General features: G+C 43.2%; 1 protein-coding gene across 1 annotated transcript in view; it reads right to left on the bottom strand.

Moving 5' to 3' along the window:
• Positions 1-19,440, bottom strand: part of ZUP1 (zinc finger containing ubiquitin peptidase 1) — a 131,460-nt gene that overhangs the window by 9,428 nt on the left and 102,592 nt on the right. The window contains exon 8 of the mRNA XM_078648501.1: positions 18,777-18,997. Coding sequence (XP_078504627.1) covers positions 18,777-18,997 — 221 coding nt within the window. The remainder of the gene's footprint in view (positions 1-18,776; positions 18,998-19,440) is intronic.

The raw sequence follows: 19,440 nt of genomic DNA, 5'->3' as shown, positions 1-19,440 counted from the left end.
CGGAAAAGGCCCACTGATTTGTTGTAATTTGTGCCCAGCATTGGTGGTATTTTTACAGCCGTCCCCCTACTGGGGCTAAATGTTGAAGGGGAGGATTAGTGGGTCACTGTTTAGTGGGAGTGGTGCTTTTAGAGCTGGATCCACGACCTCTGCCTCTGTATTTTTTTAATGTGATCTATAGTACGTCCCTCTGGTATATAGGGACTGGTAGGAACCTTGCTGCTTTTGAGCATTGCCTGTGTCTGCGGGTGTGCCAGATATTGATGCACCTCTACATTGTCCTCTCCAAAAGGAGCCCCCTTCGTTGAAAAGTCTGCAGTGGACCCATGGCTTTGGTCGTGATCTGTGTCCTTTTTGATTTTTTCCAACTTTTCATCTACCTGTTGTGTGAATGAATGTTCACCAACGAAAGGTAGATTAAGTAAATGAAGCCAGAGACTCTAAGGAATGCATAGCATATAATAACGATGCTTGTATTCCCCTTCCTTCCACTTGTATCAGCTGAATCTAGTACGCATGGTATGATGGAATTTGAAATAATTTTGCCTTCCTCCACTTGATGAGGCCCTATCTGCTGTTATGCTGGAGTAACTCTTGTATCTCGTCCCACTGGGTTCTATTATAGCGAGACAGCAAGCCTGCAGAATTGGCTATACGGAGATGGTTGGCGGCTTGTGCGGCGACAAGTTTTCCTGGTCATCATATTTTTTGCTCTAGTTATCTGCTGGAAGAGCATCTCAGGTGCCCTAAGAATTGTCCCTTATTGTGGCAGTATGAACCAGCAAAGAATCAGGGGGATTCTGACACTTGATGTAGGTAGGATCAGGGGTACAACACGCGTATTTTTTGTCCACCCTTTTGTTATTTCTCTAGACTGGACTGATTGCTTAAATATTTGCCTTCTGTACTTAAAATCCCATTTAGCCTGGGTAAGAACTATCCTGTTCTTTGAGACTTATTTAGTGTTTCTGCCAAGAAATCATCCTCATCCTCATCCTGCAACGTGTGGAAATCCGCCTTATGAAAATGTTCAGCCCTACTGAGGACCTCATGGAAGATTGTTGTATTATCTGGCGGTGAGAGTTTAGAGGGGTATAGGTCGGGATCAGTGTCATCCACAGGGTCTATGTCATATTGATCCATGGGTTATGGATAGTATCTGGGTCTCCCTGTGGGTCTGGAAAGTATGGAGTATCATCTCCTGTGTCAATTTCACCCATTAATAATGGTGCAGGTGATGTGTGCAATTATTATGAAAGAAGGTGTTCAGGTTATTGACTGATATTGCAGGTGGTGGCAATATAGGAAGGACAGGTAGAGGGAGAGAAGATCTGGGTACTGAATCGGGTGGCGGAGGTGGAGTAGGAGGAAAAATTACAGGGCTAGTGCCCCTGTCTTTATGCTTTTTTTCTTGGAGCCTTGTGTGGATTTGGGCCCATGATCTCTTCCTCCAAAGTCTTCTTCTATTTAGAAAGTGTGTCTGTTGGTGGGAGGGGGGATTTAGCCACTGCCCTGCCAGTGTCTGGATTAATAAACAGAGTCTTTTGTGTCTTATCAAGTCTGTCTTGGAATTTCTCCTGAATCGCTGTTTGGTCTCTTGACAATGTTTTTTGCTTTTTCAAAGCGGAGGACATTTTCAGCACTGTCGGGATTTTCGATGCCGATGGTTTCTCCTGCTGCTGATAGTGTTTTGGCTCCAAGATTGTCTTTGGATGCGAAGATGATATTTTCAGTTATGATGCCTTGTGGTGCTTTCCCGGCAAGGAAGCGGCCTTTTTCAACACCAGCACCGAGGCATCTTTTGATTGCAGACCAAGTGTTGATCCAGCCTGGAGTATCAGGCGTGGTACTTGGGACAGACTGAAAGGCGTCTTTTCAATCCCCGAGTCGTCAAGTGGAAGAAGGCGTTGGCAAAAACGGAAACCATAGTCAAACTGGGCCCAAGATCAGGTGGGCAGATCAAAATAGTTGAAGGAAATCAGGAGGTATTCATTGTCGTCTATTCTTCTGTCAGAGGATGATGAACCGGGGCTCTGGTAAGGCCTCATTGCAGGAATTGAAGCTTCGGTCACGGCGCTTCAAGGTCGACGTCCAAGCCCGATGAGGAAAATAACAATCTAATAAAGGAGCTGAAGACCTTGCACAATACAGACTATAGGAGGAGTCCCCACACCTCATGACTCAAAAGTCTTCTTCGAAGAAAGATAAGTTGCAAACATCTGAGCCTAACACTAGAGTACACTAGGCATATGTATCTATGACCAACATGCAATTGGCCATAGATAGGGAGAGGAGTTGGCCTAACGGCTAAGGCGCTCGACCTCGGACCTGGGGATCTGGGTTCGAGCCTCGGTAACGATGCCAAAAACCTCCTGTGATTCTGGGCAAATCACTTAATCTCCCCGTGCCTAAAATGAAAGTGTGTCCTCATGTAACGTAACTGGTGCTATGTAAAGCGCTTTGATACCCGATTCGGTTCGGGTCTAGTTCGCGCTATATAAAACTCTGCTAAAAAACCCCAAAAAAAACATGTGGATGAAAGGGAGCTCTTCAGAACGCTGCAGGGGACATGGTCCAAAATGTGGATATGTTAATTATGTGGGCTGGTGACATTCTGTCCTGGATGTCCTCCTGGATAGCTAATAGATCTGCTAGTTCCCACTAGCAGATCTATTGTCGTTGACGAGTGAGAAGATCTGCGATCTGATTGTCTTCTCCTGGGAGATGTTCTGCAAGGAGATACATCTTTTGAGGCATGGCCCACTTCCATATGCTTTGAGCTAGGTGTGAAAGCTGTAGAGAGTGGGCCCCCGCGTTTTTGTATGTAGTACAATGATGTCTTATTGCCTGTATGGACTAGGACAGCTTTGCCTACCATATGTAGTTGAAAGGATTTTACTGCCAGAAAAATTGCTAGCAGCTCCAGATGGTTTATGTGGAGTTGTTTTTGTTGTAGTGTCCACCTGCTCTGAATGGTATGCTTTTGAAGATGAGCTCCCCAACCAGTGAGCAATGAGTCTGCTGTTAGCACGATCTGTGGAACCGGCTCGAAGAATGGCTGCCCTTTGGAATGGTTTTATGGCTTCCACCACTGCAGAGACCGATGCGTGCGGCCGTCTACCAACACCAGATCAGTTAACTGACCTGGAGCCTGGTTCCACTGACGTGCTAAGCATTCCTGTAGCATTTGGAGTCTTGCGTAAGGAACAATTAGAATGCAGGAAACCATCATTCTGGTAATGAGTGTTGAGGCTGAAATTGTGATATCAGGATTCGCCTGTTGCGTATCTGGACTGGGTTGGGGAATGCTAGAGCTTTGCAAGTGTCTATTGTGGCTCTTAGGTACACTTGTGTGTTGGAGGGTTGGAGATGAGATTTGGTGAGGTTGACAGTGAATCTCAAGTCGTGAAGCAGCTGAACTGTTTTGTGAGTGTGGTGAATGCAGCTGTATTGTGACTTGGCTTTTACTAGCCAGTCGTCTAAGTAAGGAAAGACGTGAATGGGCTGTCTTCTTAAATGAGCTGCGACTACTGCCAGACACTTGGTGAAGACCCTGGGTGCTGTAGCAACCCCGAACGGAAGAACTTTGAATTGGTAATGTTGTTCATCCACAACAAACCAGAGATATTTCCTGTGCGGCGGGTGAATGGGAATATGGAAGTAGGTGTCCTTTAAATCCAGGGTGGAAAGAAAGTTGCCTTGTTGAAGCAATGGGAGCACCTGTTGTAGGGTGACCATGTGGAAGTGGTCCGATTGAATATAGAGGTTTAGCTGTCTGAGGTCCAGTATGGGCATCAGAGATCCATCCTTTTTTGGAATCAAAAAGTATACGGAGCACTCTCCTGTCCCTTGATGACATAATGGGACTGGTTCCATTTTATGTTTTTCTAACAGAGAGAGAACCTCTTTTTTTAAAAGGGTGAGATGTTGTGGTTACATTGCACGTTCTCTAGGAAGGATAGTTGGGGGAGTGCATGTAAGTTCCAGGCAATAACCATACTTGATAATTTGTATTACCCACTTGTCTGTGGTGAATGAATTCCAGACAGGTAGGAACTGTGAGAGACGTCCCCTGACAAGTGTGGGATGATCGGGGGTAGCGGAGGGAAGTCACTGTTAATTGGCAGGGGAAGTGCGGGTGGAGTTACCTCTGCCTCTTCCCTTATTATTATTTCCTCTTTAGCCTCCTCGAAAATAACCTCTAGAGGCGGTAGATTGGTTGTTATTTTTATACGAGGAGGAGGGATTCTCTGATGACACTGTCTTTGAGCCAACCCTATCAAAGGAGCGGCAAAAGACGCCTCTGTTAGAAGGCAACTGTAAGGCCCCCCATGGACTTAGTAATTTCGGTGTCTTTCTTCATTTTTTCTAGTGAAGTATCGACTGTTGGCCCGAAAAGATGTTTCTTATCAAAGGACTGATTAAGTATGGAGGATTGCACCTCCTGCTTGAATCCAGAGATTCGAAGCCAGGTGTGCCTGCACAGCAGTATGCTGGTGTTGATGGCCTGAGATGCTGTGTCTGCTACATATAGTGCACATTTTATGGACGTGTTGGTGATAAGTTTACCTTCTGAATGTGGTCGTTAGGTTTGGTCTTGTACTCATCAGGCAAGTGTTGTATGAGTTTTTCCAACTCATCATAGTGAGTCCTTTCGTAGCGTGCTAACAGGGCCTGAGCATTGGCAATATGCCAATGGTTAGCAGCCTGCAAAGCTACTCGTTTGCCTGAGGCATCAATAAGTTTCAACTCCTTATCAGGAGGAGGGGCGTCGCCTGTAGTTTGAGAGTTAGCTCCCTTGAGGGCATTAGGTACAACAAGGGATTCTAAGGGCAACTGGCCTTTTACATATGCAAGGTCTGTAGGAGCGGCTTGTATTTTTTATCCACTCTAGGTGTGAGTATTCTGGCTCTAACTGGGTCTTTGAATACCTACTCTGTGCGTTTCAACAAGCCCTTGAGCATTGGCCAAGGTTTAGTAGACCTTTGTGAGTGCATAAATGTTTCCACAAGGAAATCCTATTCTAGAGGGTCCGTATGTAGCTCCATCCTGTGATACTGAGCAGCCCTATTGATAAGCTGCGCAATACCAATATTGTCATCAGGGGAGGGGGTCTGGAGGAATACAGGTCAGGGTTGTTATTTAGATCTGGATCCTTATTGTAATCTTCCCAGGGGTCAGTGTCCTGTGGTACGTCATGTGGCATATCTCCATCTCCATCGGCGTCCTGCGGGTCAGGTGAAGGTGAAAGTGGAGGTGGTGGTGAATTTGATGGTGTAATCAGTAAATTGGCATTAAGAGGAGAAGAGGGAGGTAGGCAAGGTGGAGAAGGGGGAGTACCCATGTCTTTTTTCTTCAGAGGTATAGGAACTTCCTCTGATAGACCCAGCTTTCGTTTTTTAGGAAGAGTGGCCAGAAGGTGTCTGGTTTGAGGGTCAATACGAAGTCTCTTGTTATGGATCCAAAACTGTGTCTTCAGATGGAGGCTCCTTGGAAGGAGTATCTTTCTCTTTAGGAGTAGATTTCGTGGTGGAAGATTTGGGCTGAGAGTCTTTGTGCGCCGAATGTTTTGAAACAGTGTGCTGAGTTTTAGCCTGTTGAGGTTGTAGCTTTCGGAGTGGCTTGTTTCCGCTCCAAACTTTTCGGTACGGAGGGTGTCGGCTCCAAGCTTTTAGGTGTCGAGGATTTTTTGGACACTTTCGGGTCTGAAGCTTTTCACTTGGAGGATTTCAGGTCTGAAGCCTTCGGTTTCGAAGGTGTTTTTAGCACAGAAGGTGTATGGTCTGACACATATTGGGTTTTATGTTTCGGTGCCGAAGGTGTTGGTTCGGCACCGGAATTGGGCCGGCTCGAGCCCATGCCGGAAGGCTTGTCTTTACGTTTCATAGACAGGCTGGAGGATGGGGCACCTGAAACTTCCTGGCCCAACACCAGATGGCGATCTATGCTAAAGCATATGATCTACAGCTCATATGCCTCGAACCCATAGTTTTAAAACAGATATGTCCTGCCTGTAGTCTCTGGTCATACTCAAAAATAAGAGAGTTTCCCAGGCGTCAGAAAGGACCGGGTATCGACAGGTTAAATAAAAACTGAGAATCAAACAGTAATTACTTGCGTTGTGGAAAATTATATACGAGTGTCATAATTATGGTATAAAATGCTAACCATGATGTTTACGTAGACCCTTAGGTCACTTCTCTAAAGCCTATTAGTACAGAAAGGAATTTTTTGTTTAACCTGTCTCTGGTCATACACCCAATACCAAATCAATTTTTCGTTCTGAAAAGGACAAATTATCCTTTTTAATCTATTGCTTAGATTGCTGTTAGACGCCGGGCAACCACACTTTAACTATTACTGCTAAATGTAAGTCAAGTCCAAGTGCTTCTTAATTCCTGCTGCTAGTTGCAAGATTTTGCACAGGTACATTGTATCTATTGCACTTTAATCCTGGTTCTTTGATATATGTTTACTTTAAATTAGGGGTTCGGGCAGGTAGTTTCTTTGAGAAAGCTTTTACAATTTCTTCGGAGTAAAGATTTTTATGAGTGGTGCGAAATACGAAACCATTTTAGAAAGTTCGGAGGTTATTGGCAAAAAAATCAATTTTATGAGTTGTTTTTAAAGATGCGATAGCACATCAAATGAATCGGCGCGCTTTCATTATTGATCTTAGATGTAAACCACCGCACAAGTGCACTTTATAATGTACCTTAATATTATTTATGAATACCAAGTAGTAGAAGTGTTTTGCTGAACAATGATGTGATTCTAGTCAGTTCTAATTGATGTAACCCAAGTTCCTGTCACTACCTTAAGTGTTTTTAATCTAGTTTGTAATGATTTTTAGTAATCAACAAATAAAACATTTTCTACAATCATTTCTACACTTCAGAAAAAAACATATTTGACCTCTCAACAAACACCTGAACCCTCCCTTCTAAAAGAATTACCTTCCCTTGATACAATTCCCCTTTCCATCATCTTAGAGCTGAAACTTCACTACCGTTGGAAACAACTGTGCATCTGTTCCTCCTACCTCTGAAATAACCTACCAGCACTACCTCGAGACTATGTCCTTTCACAGCACCACTTTCTGTATATTACTTTGTACGCCTACTATTTTTCTCCGCATATGTATCCCTTGAAAATATTGCTGTGTAAACTCAGCAAATCACTCCGATGCCCGAAGGTCAATTTTCCACTAGAAAACTCAAAAAATAAAAAATAAAAAACCATGTCAGACTAGACCTTCTGGAAGATCAGGTTATGGCCTACATCAAGCAGTCACCTAAGAGATCAGAGATCTGGTTCTCCTGGTGGATACATAGACCCAGTGGTGGAATCAATCTTTTTCAACTAAGGATGTTCAGAGGAGCTTATCCATTTCTTTCTCATCCCACCAAACCTGTGGACTATAGAAATGTGGCATTTCTATAGCAACTGTGATCAGGTGCACAACGCCCATAGGACTCAAAGACATCCCCCCCACCCGGCGTGTGTGTGTCAGCCCAAGCAGAGACAGCTTCGGGGGCACATGCACAGACAGTCGTTGAGATGATTGCAGCCGTATAAGAGTTCTTCACAGGTCTTTAAAAGTCAATTTACGGGTCAACGATGATTTGGTGTTTTTTCACCCCTTCATCTCCACTATGCCCATTGCAAGAATTAGCCCCCCCCCCCCGAAATTGTTAGTAGCCCCACCTGAAATGTGGCTCTAGTTGCGCCTCCGACTGTGATACATCTAACATACCGATTTTTCGCCAGAGCGGATACCTTTGCATTCGCTAACTGCGCACAACTGAATCTTTCAAATCCTTGTATTTGGCTGTCACAGATTCATTTTCACTCTGCACCTTTCCATGCTCTAAATGATATAAATACAAACAACGGCACACATTAAGATTTTCAACTTGAAATGTTATTTCCATAGCTGCCAAGGTTTCAGATTGCTCTGTGTGACATTTTCACAATTTGAGTGTAATTATGAGTGACATTTCAACGACGATGAGTGACACTTTCATTTGATCAAAATTAAGCAATAAAGACTACGGAAACGTATAAATATCAGAAATTACACCCATTTGAGCAAAGAGAAACTCTTAAGAAGATCTTAAAACTGGTGCCAAGTGCCAGAAATGGAAGGGCGCTTCGGTGTGACTGTGGGAGGTGCTCTGCTTCTAAACGTCTGGCATCACACTGCCCCTGACGACCTCCAGCCCTCCGTGGATTCTGGGGAACTCTGTCCGCCCTATCTTGACTCTCTATAACTGCCATGTTTTCAGTTTGATTATGTGTGGTATTTCCATAATAGTATACGTAGGAGTGACATTCTAAGGCCAAATCATTGACACTTTGAGTGACCATTATCTACGACTATGCAACTTACAATGACTTGCATGTGCTTTCTCAGTCGCAGAAGCAGGGGATATCATAGCATTATAAATAGAGAAGTCACTATGCCCTGCTGCGCCAATCAGGATTCAATTATTTGTCTCTCCTTAAAAACAGACAGACATCTGCAGGAAGACTGAATTAACCAAGTGAGGTTTCACAATGTAAGAGTGAATTTCTCACTGATTACTTGACCTTGCATTTACAATTAATGTGCGTACTTTAGATATGTAAAAGGTGAAACACTAACGAAAATACATACAGAATAATGTCCTTTTTAACCACGCCTATGGCCCACGCTCACTGCCCCCATTACTGCTTGACTCACCTGTACATACCAGAAATGACCGGCAGGGAAGGCTGAGGCTGAGTCCCAGTAGATAAAATCACGTGCTGCAGTGCACCGAGAGACATAGTTTGTGTGCTGCCCTTGAGTGTCATGCTACACTGCAGGCTGTTTTGTAGAGTTGCTGCCAAGCTCCAGTGAAGTCACGGTAACTGCAGTGGCCGCTGCTTGAAAGATGATTTTAATCAGCTGAAGGCAGACTGGCTCTCCCAAGCGTGCCGCCACTGGCAAGGGATTGGACTACAAAGAGCCCACACGTGACTGGAGGCAGGGGGGCAGATGAGGCCTAACCTTCTCCTGCCCTCCTCATACACGATGGTGGTGCTGGGGGCTGTTCGGGCAGGCTGTGGCTAGAGGACTGTCTGGCGCAAGGCAACTGGCGGGTCCGCTGTGGCTGCAATCTTGTGCGTGAAATTTGCCGACCAGTTACTTTGTATCCTCTTGCAATCTTGATTATTCCCTGGACATCAACTGTGTACACACCTGCCATTGTGTGGTATGGTTGGGTTCAGTTGCAGCCGCCACCGGCGTGCAAGCAGCCGTGAGCTCTGCCATGATTATACATTAATTATGTTGCCATAATGGTACCTCTGAAATGCACAAGAAGGCCGATGGGGTCAGGTCTCTCTCGCGGGATCAGACACTGCCTCAGGGCAGCCTATCTGCAGTACGAGGGCACGGCCGAGCAGCAAGCTCCCGGCTCGGAAATACGTTTTCGCTGGCACTGCAGCCATATTCTTCCCCACAGAGTGGGCGGCCTGGCCATGCAGCAGCCAATGCGATCAGCGGCGTTGCAAGGCAGCTGAGTCCATGATTCCGGCGCCGCCCGCAGCCCTAACCATTGAGCAGCTGGCCTCCACATAATTTCATTAAAAGTAATTCCCGTAACGTCGCTTCCCCACATGGCGCCAGGGCAAAGTTACCACATTAACGTTAACGGCAGCAGGGCAGATATAATGTAACGTTGTGCGCCTCGGATCTTTAACTGTGACATACTGAGCCTGCTGCCAAGTGAAGTCTGCTGCGGCGGGGCCGGGCGTAGGGCACACAGGTGTCAGAGGCGCCCAAGCGTGCACTAGCACCTAGCATAGGCTAAGGCAGCCTTTCAGCGCTGTGAGGTCAGTGGCAAAAAAAATGCATGACAATGCATTTCAGTGCGGTGATGCGGGAACACCACACTGAAATGCGTTAGTGTCACGCCTAATGCGTGATACTTGACAGAACTGTATTTCGCAGGGTTTTTGAGATCTGAGACCCTTGCTACGGTGGAGTTCCACGCCTCCACGTAGCACCTGAGCACCTGGTTCCTTCGCTTCCCCCCCCCCCACACGGTTGATGGCGGTAGCAGCAGCAGGCAGTGGCGTCCTCTGCGTTCTCGGCGCCCTGTCTGATTAATTTCGAGCGGTTTGGAGAGCTTCCTGAAAGGCAGTGTAGCGTGTCTTTTGAGCGCTGGATTGTAAAGCAACAGAGCAGCGAGGGCACAGAGTCAGAGACACGGGCATGGGCGGATATGGGCTGTGATTTGCTTTAGAACTAATTTTGGCTTTCTTGGAAGGAGCTGGAGCTGCGACCTGGGTGAGTGACACTTCATTCGCTGCAGGCTTAAGCTTGGGCATTACCGGCCTCGTTGAAAAATTATTCCTTCCAATCTGCCGGTAATTGCCGGCTTCTCCGCTCCGGACTACAGTAACCAGAATCCTCGGTGCCTTTTAGTTTCTTTTGTTCTCTTCTGTTGTTCGGCATTCACGCGGAGATTGCTGATAAGAGATAGGAGATCTACAGAGACGGAGCTTGCTTTCACAGGGGGTGCGAGGTGAGAGGCGCTGGCCCGCCTTGTTGCTCTGTTGCGAGTTACCCGCTGAAACTGCATACAATCTAGCAGCACTACAGTTGGATTACCTGTTGGATTAACTCCGTGTTTTCAGCATACTCGGTGGCATTTGCAGCAGGCAATCATAGCCAGTAAGTACCTGGACTTTCTCTTCCTTGGTTTCCCCTTTCACTCGGCTCCACGAGGGTGAAGGCGTTGGAGGTGCCTCACGGCGTCCTTAGCAGTGGCCGGGGCATCTGAGCTGATTGAAGTGCAGAATAAGTGCTTGGGCGCTTGATGTGTTGGAATTACGCTGGAGTGATCGCAGCAGAAAAGCGGAGGTCACAGAGGCAGTAAAAGTATGAACGAAGAAGGACGTGCTTTCCTAAAGGATAAGTAGTCACCTGAAAGGTGCATGCAGTGGGGAGGTTGCGTGTTTATCGAGAGATACAATCTGCTAAACTGCGCTGAGAAAAGGCCTTTTCATGTCATTGGAATGAGAACTGTTGAGAATTGCTGAAATTTGTAAGTTAGCGCTGAGCTTGAGCTTGAGATTTTTCAGTGAGACCTGTGAACTGCGGTTTCTCTGGGAGGAGATGTTTTCTAGCGCTGCTACAGCTTAAGTTTTTGTTTGGAGGCTGGCTTGGAATACAGAATAATCTCAATATGGAGCTGTAAGGCATTTAGGCGCCGACGGGGGAAAACAAGAAAAAAAAAAAAAAAAAAACTACAAGTTCCAGTATCCCAGTGATTGGGGAAAGCTCTGCCCTGATCTGAAATGGATTGCTCTGCTCTGCCAGCTGCTTTCGTTTTACAAAAGGTGGTGAAATTGTCGCGCGGTGTCGCTGTGTGGTCAAGACTTTAATCAAATTGGTTGATTCTGCTTTAGTTGAAGATTGCAGGTCAGAGACTTCGAGGTGAGAATACTTCAGCTCGTTTTCTGATTATGGGCAAGCAATTGACGGCGAGGACCAGAGCGATAAAAAGACGACAACAGCTGAAAGATCAATCAGAAAAAGCTAAACAGGCAGGATCTGTTACTGAGAAGGAAAACTCTTCTGTTGAAAATTCGGAGAGCTCTGAAGAGGGAGAAAATAATCCCCCGAGTGATAACATAGTAATGGCTCATCAACAAGATTTTGGTAACCCCACTAGCAAGGGGAAGGAGGCAATAGAGTCACCTGTGGCTGGATTGGATATGGCCTTGTCAAGTTTAGCTGAAAAATCATCAGGAATGGTACAAGGTGTAAATTCTACAGGGGTACATGATCCACAGGTACCCAAAGATGCCCTGTTAATTTCCACTTCTAAAGTGTCTAAACAATTTCCGTTATTCGAGCGGAAGGGCACAGCTCATGTTACTACTAATGCAGTTGGGACCCGTGCAACTTCGTTAAGGGAATGTGAGCTGGGATTAGACCGGCGTGAGACAGGGGCCTCAGCCCCCTCAAATTCTATAGACTCAATGGCGTCAATGTTAACTAGTAACTTAGTCAATTTAGTAGACTCTTTATCTTTAGATACAAAAACTTTAACTTCAAGTGAAAATGAGGTCTCAACTTCTCCGTCCATGGCTGTTCCTCCTGTTATATCTTCTATCTTACCACAATCAAAATTAGATGTGAATGACGATGCTATGGCTCATGCAATGGTACAGAGCCCGATTCTGGAGATGGATACTAAGACCACTGGAGACTTTCAAATCTCAGTGAAAGACATGCTAAACCTGATATTAGGGGAAATACGAGAAATGAAGCAATTTCAAAAATCTGAATTGGCTGTAATTAGTTGGATAAAATATTAGATTTAATGGCTTCCTTTTCAACTCGATTCCATGAATCGGAGACTAGAATTTCAGGGTTGGAGGACAATATGACTGCTATGCAGAAGGAGGTGTCTACAATTGGCAAATCTTCAAAAGCCTTTGAAATCAAACTGGATGAGTTAGATAATTATAATAGAAGGTCAAACCTTCGAGTGGTGGGCGTGCCTGAGAATATTGAAGGCTTGGATATGATGCAATGGATTACTTCCTTTTTTTCTCAAGAGGTAATCCCTGAGTTTAAGGGAGACCTAACAATCACACGTGCACACCGAGTCCCAGCACGTCCATTTCTTAATTCTCCATTTCCTCGGACAATCATTGTTAACTTTGCTGATGTACGTGTCAAAGAGACAATTCTATCGCAGGCCTTCAAGAAAAGACAATTTAAGGCTAATCCGACTACTAAATGTCGTATTTTCTTCGATATGTCGGCTGCTGCTGCTAAACGGAGAAAAGAATTTGTAAAGATTCTGCAATTGTTTAAGGATAAGGGTGTTCAAGCTTCAATGGCCCAACAGGCAAAGTTAAAAGTTTTGATAAAAGGCAAATTCCATTTATTCACTGATGTAGATGAAGCTCGTGAGATGCTTAACCTGTTGCCGCAGAATTAAGCTTAAAATAGACATTGTAGATATGATTGTGGGGGGGAGGGTAAGTGAGGAACAGAGGGGTCACAGGGTTATAGGCGCAACAACAAGGTGCCTTCATGAGGGGGGTGAGTGTCAGGTGGCCAGCGTGGAGAGGAGGTGAAGGTGTAGTGCAGGGCCACAGGGCTAGGTGCTGGAGGGGAGCACCTGTTAAGGGGAGTGGGGTGGGGGAAAAAAATTGAAGTTCTTGTTTGATGTTAATGGGAAAAGAAGCTGGCAAGATGTGTCTCTTCGTATCAATGATGTATTTAGATGTCTATGGTTGGGCTTAGAGTGATCTCTTTCAATGTTAATGGGTTGAATAATCGAAAAAAATGAGAGCGATTGAACTCTGGACTTAGTCTGAGCGACCAGCTGTCTTATTACTTCAAGAAACTCATATCTCAACTGCCAAAATTGATTCTTTTTCTATGTTTAAAACTTGGTCGTCATATAGAGGGTTTTCATGCGCTCAAGAATCTAAAAGTGGGGTCGCCATTTTTCTAAATCAAAATTTAGATGCAGAAATTATTCAGTATGAAAATGGAGGGACAGGGAGGTGGTGCTGGGTCACATGCTTAATAAAAAATAGGAGAAGACCAATTACTTTCGTCAGTTTTTATGCCCCGGTGGAAGATCGTGCCTCAATCTATGATGAGTTATTTCAATCTTTGTTATTAGTTAGGGACGACAGAGTGATAGGGGGGGACTTTAATATCCTTATGGGTGTGAAATTAGACTCTACCGCTATGCCAAGGAAACAATCTAAACCTAAATCAAGAAGGACCATTATGCAGTATATATCATTATTAGACCTAGGTGACCCATGGAGTACCACATTTCCACAGAAAAAAGAATTCACTTGTTGGTCTGGGAGACATAGATCTTCGTCTCGACTAGATTTTTTTTTGGCCTCAAGGTTATTAAATTTTACTTATCAAAAATCTTTTCATAATGGGTTTTCAGACCATGCAATGTTGTTAATCGAATTTGAAGTAGGCGAAGAAATTAAGTCTTCTAAAAAATGGATTTTTAATAAAACGTACCTGCAAGATAATAATTGGATCTCTTTTTTAAAAATCGAAATTGTCGAGTTCATAACACGTAATTTAGATACAGCTCCACTTCATATTGTGTGGGACTCATTAAAAGCTTTTGTCCGTGGTATCATAATTAGTAAAGATGCAGAGGAATGGCGCACTATTAAACAAACTAAAACCACACTCTGCCAAAAAATTCATTCACTTACACTATTGCGCCAAGGTAATCCTTCTAGTTATGTACAAAAAAGATTAAATGAGGCTAAACGTGAACTTAATACGTTCATCTTCACACAGAGTGAACAGCAATTTTCAATAAAATCTCAGAGGATCTACGAGGAGAGTACTTTTTCTGGTAAACTTCTCGCATGGCAGGCAAAAGACCAGGTTGCCACAAATTTAATTCACTCTTTAAAGTGCCCTGTTACTCAGGCTGAAGTTTCACAGACGGACGCTATTGGCACTATCATGCTGTCCCATTATCAACAAATTTATAGTCAACAGCAAATAATAGATCACTCCAGGCTTTCAAATTTTTTATCTAGATATAATATGCCCTCGTTAACTTCAGTAGATAGTGATTCAATGAGACGTACATTTTCTAAATCAGAATTAGAATTTGTGGTTAAGAATATACCAAATCGGTAAAGCATGCGGCCCGGATATGCTTCTGGCGGAATTTTTTTAAATTTTCTTCAGTACCTTTTCTGATTTATTATTACAATTATTTAATTATGTTAATGGGGGGTCAAGCTCCGGATTCTTTTGGGGAGGGGATTGTTGTTAGTTTTCCAAAGAAAGGTAAAAATGTAAAAGCCCTAACTCGTACAGGCCTATCACACTACTTAATACCGATTATAAAATCCTCACTAAACTACTTGCAATACGTTTTAACTCGATTGCAGCGGATCTTTATCATTTAGATCAGAATGGTTTTGTGGCAGGCCGGCAGCAAGCTACCAACACCCATTTTCTCACGGAAGCGTTAGATTATTTTCAGGTTAAAAAAATCCCGGCCTTAATTTTATTATTAGATGCTGAGAAAGCTTTTGATTTGGTGGTGTGGACAACTTTATTTTCTATTTTAAAACACCTGGGTATCCCTTCACAAATTATTAGTTTAATTCAAAACTTATACACGGGTGCCAGAGCTAATATAGTTATTAATTCTGTTATGGTAGGCACAGTTTCGGTCCAACGGGGCACCAGGTAGGGCTGCCCCTTATCCCCTATTCTTTTTGCTTTTTTTATTGAACCGTTAGCCACAGCAATTCGTGAATCTGTAAATATTCCACCACCGATCTTATCTATGGCCAAAATTAAACTCTACGCCGATGATATCATGTTGATAATCAAGACGGATATCCAATCTCAGACTGCTGTTCTACAGCTTTTCGAAGAATTCGAGGCCTTAGGAGGTTACCGAATTAACAAAAAAAAAAAACTGAAATATTAGTGTGTGGTGGGGGAGGTGGATTTACATGCGGACTTAGTTGGATGTATTAGTTCAAGACCAAAACGGTATTTAGGGGTTATGTTTTCTAACTTGGTATCCGATTTAGTTAAGTTGAATTTTGACCCACTTCTACATAAGGTGCAATCCTTATTTACTAGATGGGATCCACTGCCATTCACTATTATGGGTCGGGTGGCACTTATAAAGATGTCTATACTTCCACTTTTTAATTTTTTATTCTCAGCTATTCCGTGCTATTTACCTAGTAGTTTTTTTTCAAAAGCAGAATCACTATTCTCAAGTTTTATATGGGCTAAAAAACGCCCTAGGATTGCAATGAAGACACTATGTGGATATTGAATTGGGAGGCGTATCTGTTCCCAACCTTGGAGATTATTACAGTGGATATTTCGCCCAATATTCAGAACGATTTAAATTAGGAATGCAAAGTCCAAAATTATTTATTAAATTCTTTTTTGACCAAATCAGTCAAGAGGCTCAAACTCCAGTTCCTCTGCACATCCCTAAATGGCCAAAACTCACACGGTATAAAATGATGTATTGGTTTTTCAAACGTCGCGATGGTTTTCTAAAAAGGTATTCCCTTCCGCAGTTCAATTCTAGAACTCCTTTAAGGAACGCTCTTATTTTTATGGGAATTAAAGTCGGAGCAGATATTGTTTCTCAATGGGAACGGGCTGGGTTTCGTACTTTGTCAGACTTCTTAAGAGAAGGGGCCTGGCTGTCACCTGGAGAGATGCGGCGATTAATCCCAGGAAACTTTATGTTATTAAATTCTTATGTTTCAACTTTTAAAACCCTGGGACAAGTCGAGCCAAGAATGATTGACTCTCCCTCTCAGTTGAGGGACGATTTATTTTTGATTCCTCAGAGTAAGAAGCCAGGAGAATGGAGACGTTGTTTAGCTCAACATATTGAAACAGATCTTAGTATAAGAGTCATTAAAAAATGGTACGATCAAAAAAATCATGTTCTTACTTTGAATACCTGGAAATGTATCAATAAGATGAATTTTAGTGTTCTTCGAGGTTCTAATTGGAGGAGAATGATTATTTTTAGCAAATGGCTCCTCTATCGAACTCCTGCCGTCATCTCCAAAATGTTTGTAAATGTTAGTGCCACATGTTTTAGATATTTGCAATATAGTCCTGCTAATTGGTCTCACACTATAGCTCACTGTGTTAAAATTGTACCCTTCTGGAATGAAATTTTTGAATATTTACAAAAGTATTGTGGGATTCAGATTGTCTATAACGTTAAATTAATACTTTATGGATATGATTCGGATCTTGGAGTGCTAGAACAGATGGTAAAATGATTATTTATTATGATGGCAGTAGCGAGATCTCTGGTGCTCCAGAATTGGAAATTAACACAAGCTCCTACGTTTAATACCTGGCTTCAGAAAATGAGGAACGTTCGAATCAGTGAATTTCGTTATGCACAGCGAATTGGGGGGATAAGGAAATTTGATAAAATTTGGAAATCGTATTTTGAGTAATATTGGAAGATGCTTTCTGTAAACTATGATTTTGTACCCTCTGGCTGTTAATATTCATATTACCTTTTTTTATATGATACAAGAACTTCAATAATAAAAAGTTTTAAAAGTGAAAAAAAAACCCTGTATTTCGCAGTTCGGCTCTGAAATGCCCTCCAGGAATTCCCGCTGGCATAAACGGACTGCATAAAACTCAGAAAAGCTCTGAAGGCATCTTGTTTTACAGCCCACAATGAAAATACCAAATGCACCTAGTTTTGATTTGACAACACCAAGAAACTCCTTTGGGGGTGTCCGAGTACTCCAGAAAAGTTGTTAACGTGCCAAACTTCATAAAACTGTGGCAGTAATTTGACGTAAGTCATACATGCCCCCATAAATGAATCAGACCTCCAGGACTGACAACAATTATCACTGTAAACAACTCTATGACAAACCTTCTGATAGGTACCATACAATACAATCGCATTACAAAAAAACAAAACAAATAAAAAAAATAAAAAAACAGTCGCTGATAAAAGAGGTTAGGCTGGGGGGAAAAGGTGTTCAAATATCAACAAAAGGGGTAAAACAATACACAGAAAGATCTGGCACCACAAAGCGGACTTCACTTTAGGAAGTGCCTAACATGGTCTTGCATTAGCACCCGTAAGCCCAACAGTACCTTTGAATGAGTAACAATAGGTTTTTATCAGAGAGAGAGACAAAAACATTTTGACTGCTTGTGAAAACTGCTTTACAAGCACTGGGTTTTTATAGCACCCTTGCCGTGGATTAGGCTCTGGATTATCTGGATTTGTACAGGAAGGAGCACCGCAGAATTCACTACTGGATTTGAGACTGGAGTAAGCCAACATGTCAGAGGACAGAAAAGTACATCACTAGCAAATCAGTGGAGGAAGAATGTTGTAAGTAGGAAAATAAATGAACAGATGCCAACTAGAAAGGCTGATGCTCTCACAGCTAATCATTTCATTCCATTAATGCCAAATACGATGCTTTGGCTTGTCAACTTTCAGTCATTAGGATAAATAGATTGCATCCTCCACGGGAAGAAGTTCGGTCATATTCACAGAAATCAGGTAAAAAAAAGAAAATCACCTCCAACGCTTTATCCTAGCCTTCTACTGTTAGGCCTTCATAGTTACATATTGATATTGCAATGCACAGGGGATACAACAGTGGCATTCATTCCGCCAGAGTAATTTGCTTACCACATTGCTTGTGTCAAAATGTTTTAGGAAGCCACAGGATATGCAGAATATTGTAACTCCAATGACATAGCGCCAACTACCGCTGAGGCGTTAAAGCGCTTTTCGGCGAGTAGTACGCTACTGAGAAACAAAGTTAGATAAGTGGTGCATTAGTAGGGGGAGTGGTAGACATGTGAGTGAATGAACTATTCTCCAGGTTTTAAAACAGGAGAACCCAGACTCATTCCTTTTAATTTTGAATGCAGCTTGTCAATCTCCATTACTGTTCCCTTTCGGTTTACTTTTTGCACTTGTACGCATTCACCCTCTCCACCCTTAGTAGTTCGGCAGAAGAAACCCTACTTTCCACTGTCACTGCCAAAGGAAAGCACCTTTGGTTCCTTTAGTTTTGAAACGAAAAACGTTCACTAATATTTCAATGTGTTCTTCATTAATGGTAAAAAACAGATTTTAAAATGTGTGTAAAATTACGACCGTATAAATTAGACTAACGACCGGAGTCCATGTATTTGACAGGCTTTGCAGGCAGAGATTACTTACAGCCTTCTCATGTGGTTGAAGCACGCCCTCTACTGCTACTATTTGATACTGCTTGTGCTTCAAACTTCCAGGGAACCTGCGGAGCATTTTAAGATGCGATCCATTAATATCTTGTAGCAGCAACTTTTGCATGTCTTGGGAAGGACAACCAGGATCAAATACGAGTAGACAATGTGCTCCATTCTTCTTCTCTTCCATCCCAACAATTGTACGGCTGTGACCTGATGAGAAAAAAAATGTAAACATACTTATCGCATAATTGTGCAAGATAAAAAAAAAATGTCTCCAATTACGCTCTAAACTTCCACGAACAGTTATAACTACCGAACAGCTATGGGTATTGATTAGGTCCAGGCTGACAAGAGTACAAAACTCTAGGCGTATCATCCACCAACATATGCAATTTCGGCACTGGCTATAACCAACTTTGCTTATTGTGTCCACATCTGGGTCTATGGGGTGAAGCCCTCCCACCCGCTTATCACACCTTGCGTGTGGTCGGACCACCGCCTTATCGACACCACCATCTCTGTGGCTGGTCAGATTAGGATCCCTCCGCGGGAGGGTGGCATGGCTCGCAAGTGGAAGGCCGTTGATTCCTCCAAATTGTTAGCTCACCTGTCTCACACACGTCCCCCTTCCCTCAATAACCTTGACATTAATG

This window comes from Lissotriton helveticus, chromosome 6 (genome assembly GCF_964261635.1).
Source record: "Lissotriton helveticus chromosome 6, aLisHel1.1, whole genome shotgun sequence".
Taxonomy (NCBI): domain Eukaryota; kingdom Metazoa; phylum Chordata; class Amphibia; order Caudata; family Salamandridae; genus Lissotriton; species Lissotriton helveticus.
The sequence above is the reverse complement of the archived record's forward strand: the minus strand, read 5'-3'. Positions and strand labels throughout refer to the sequence as shown.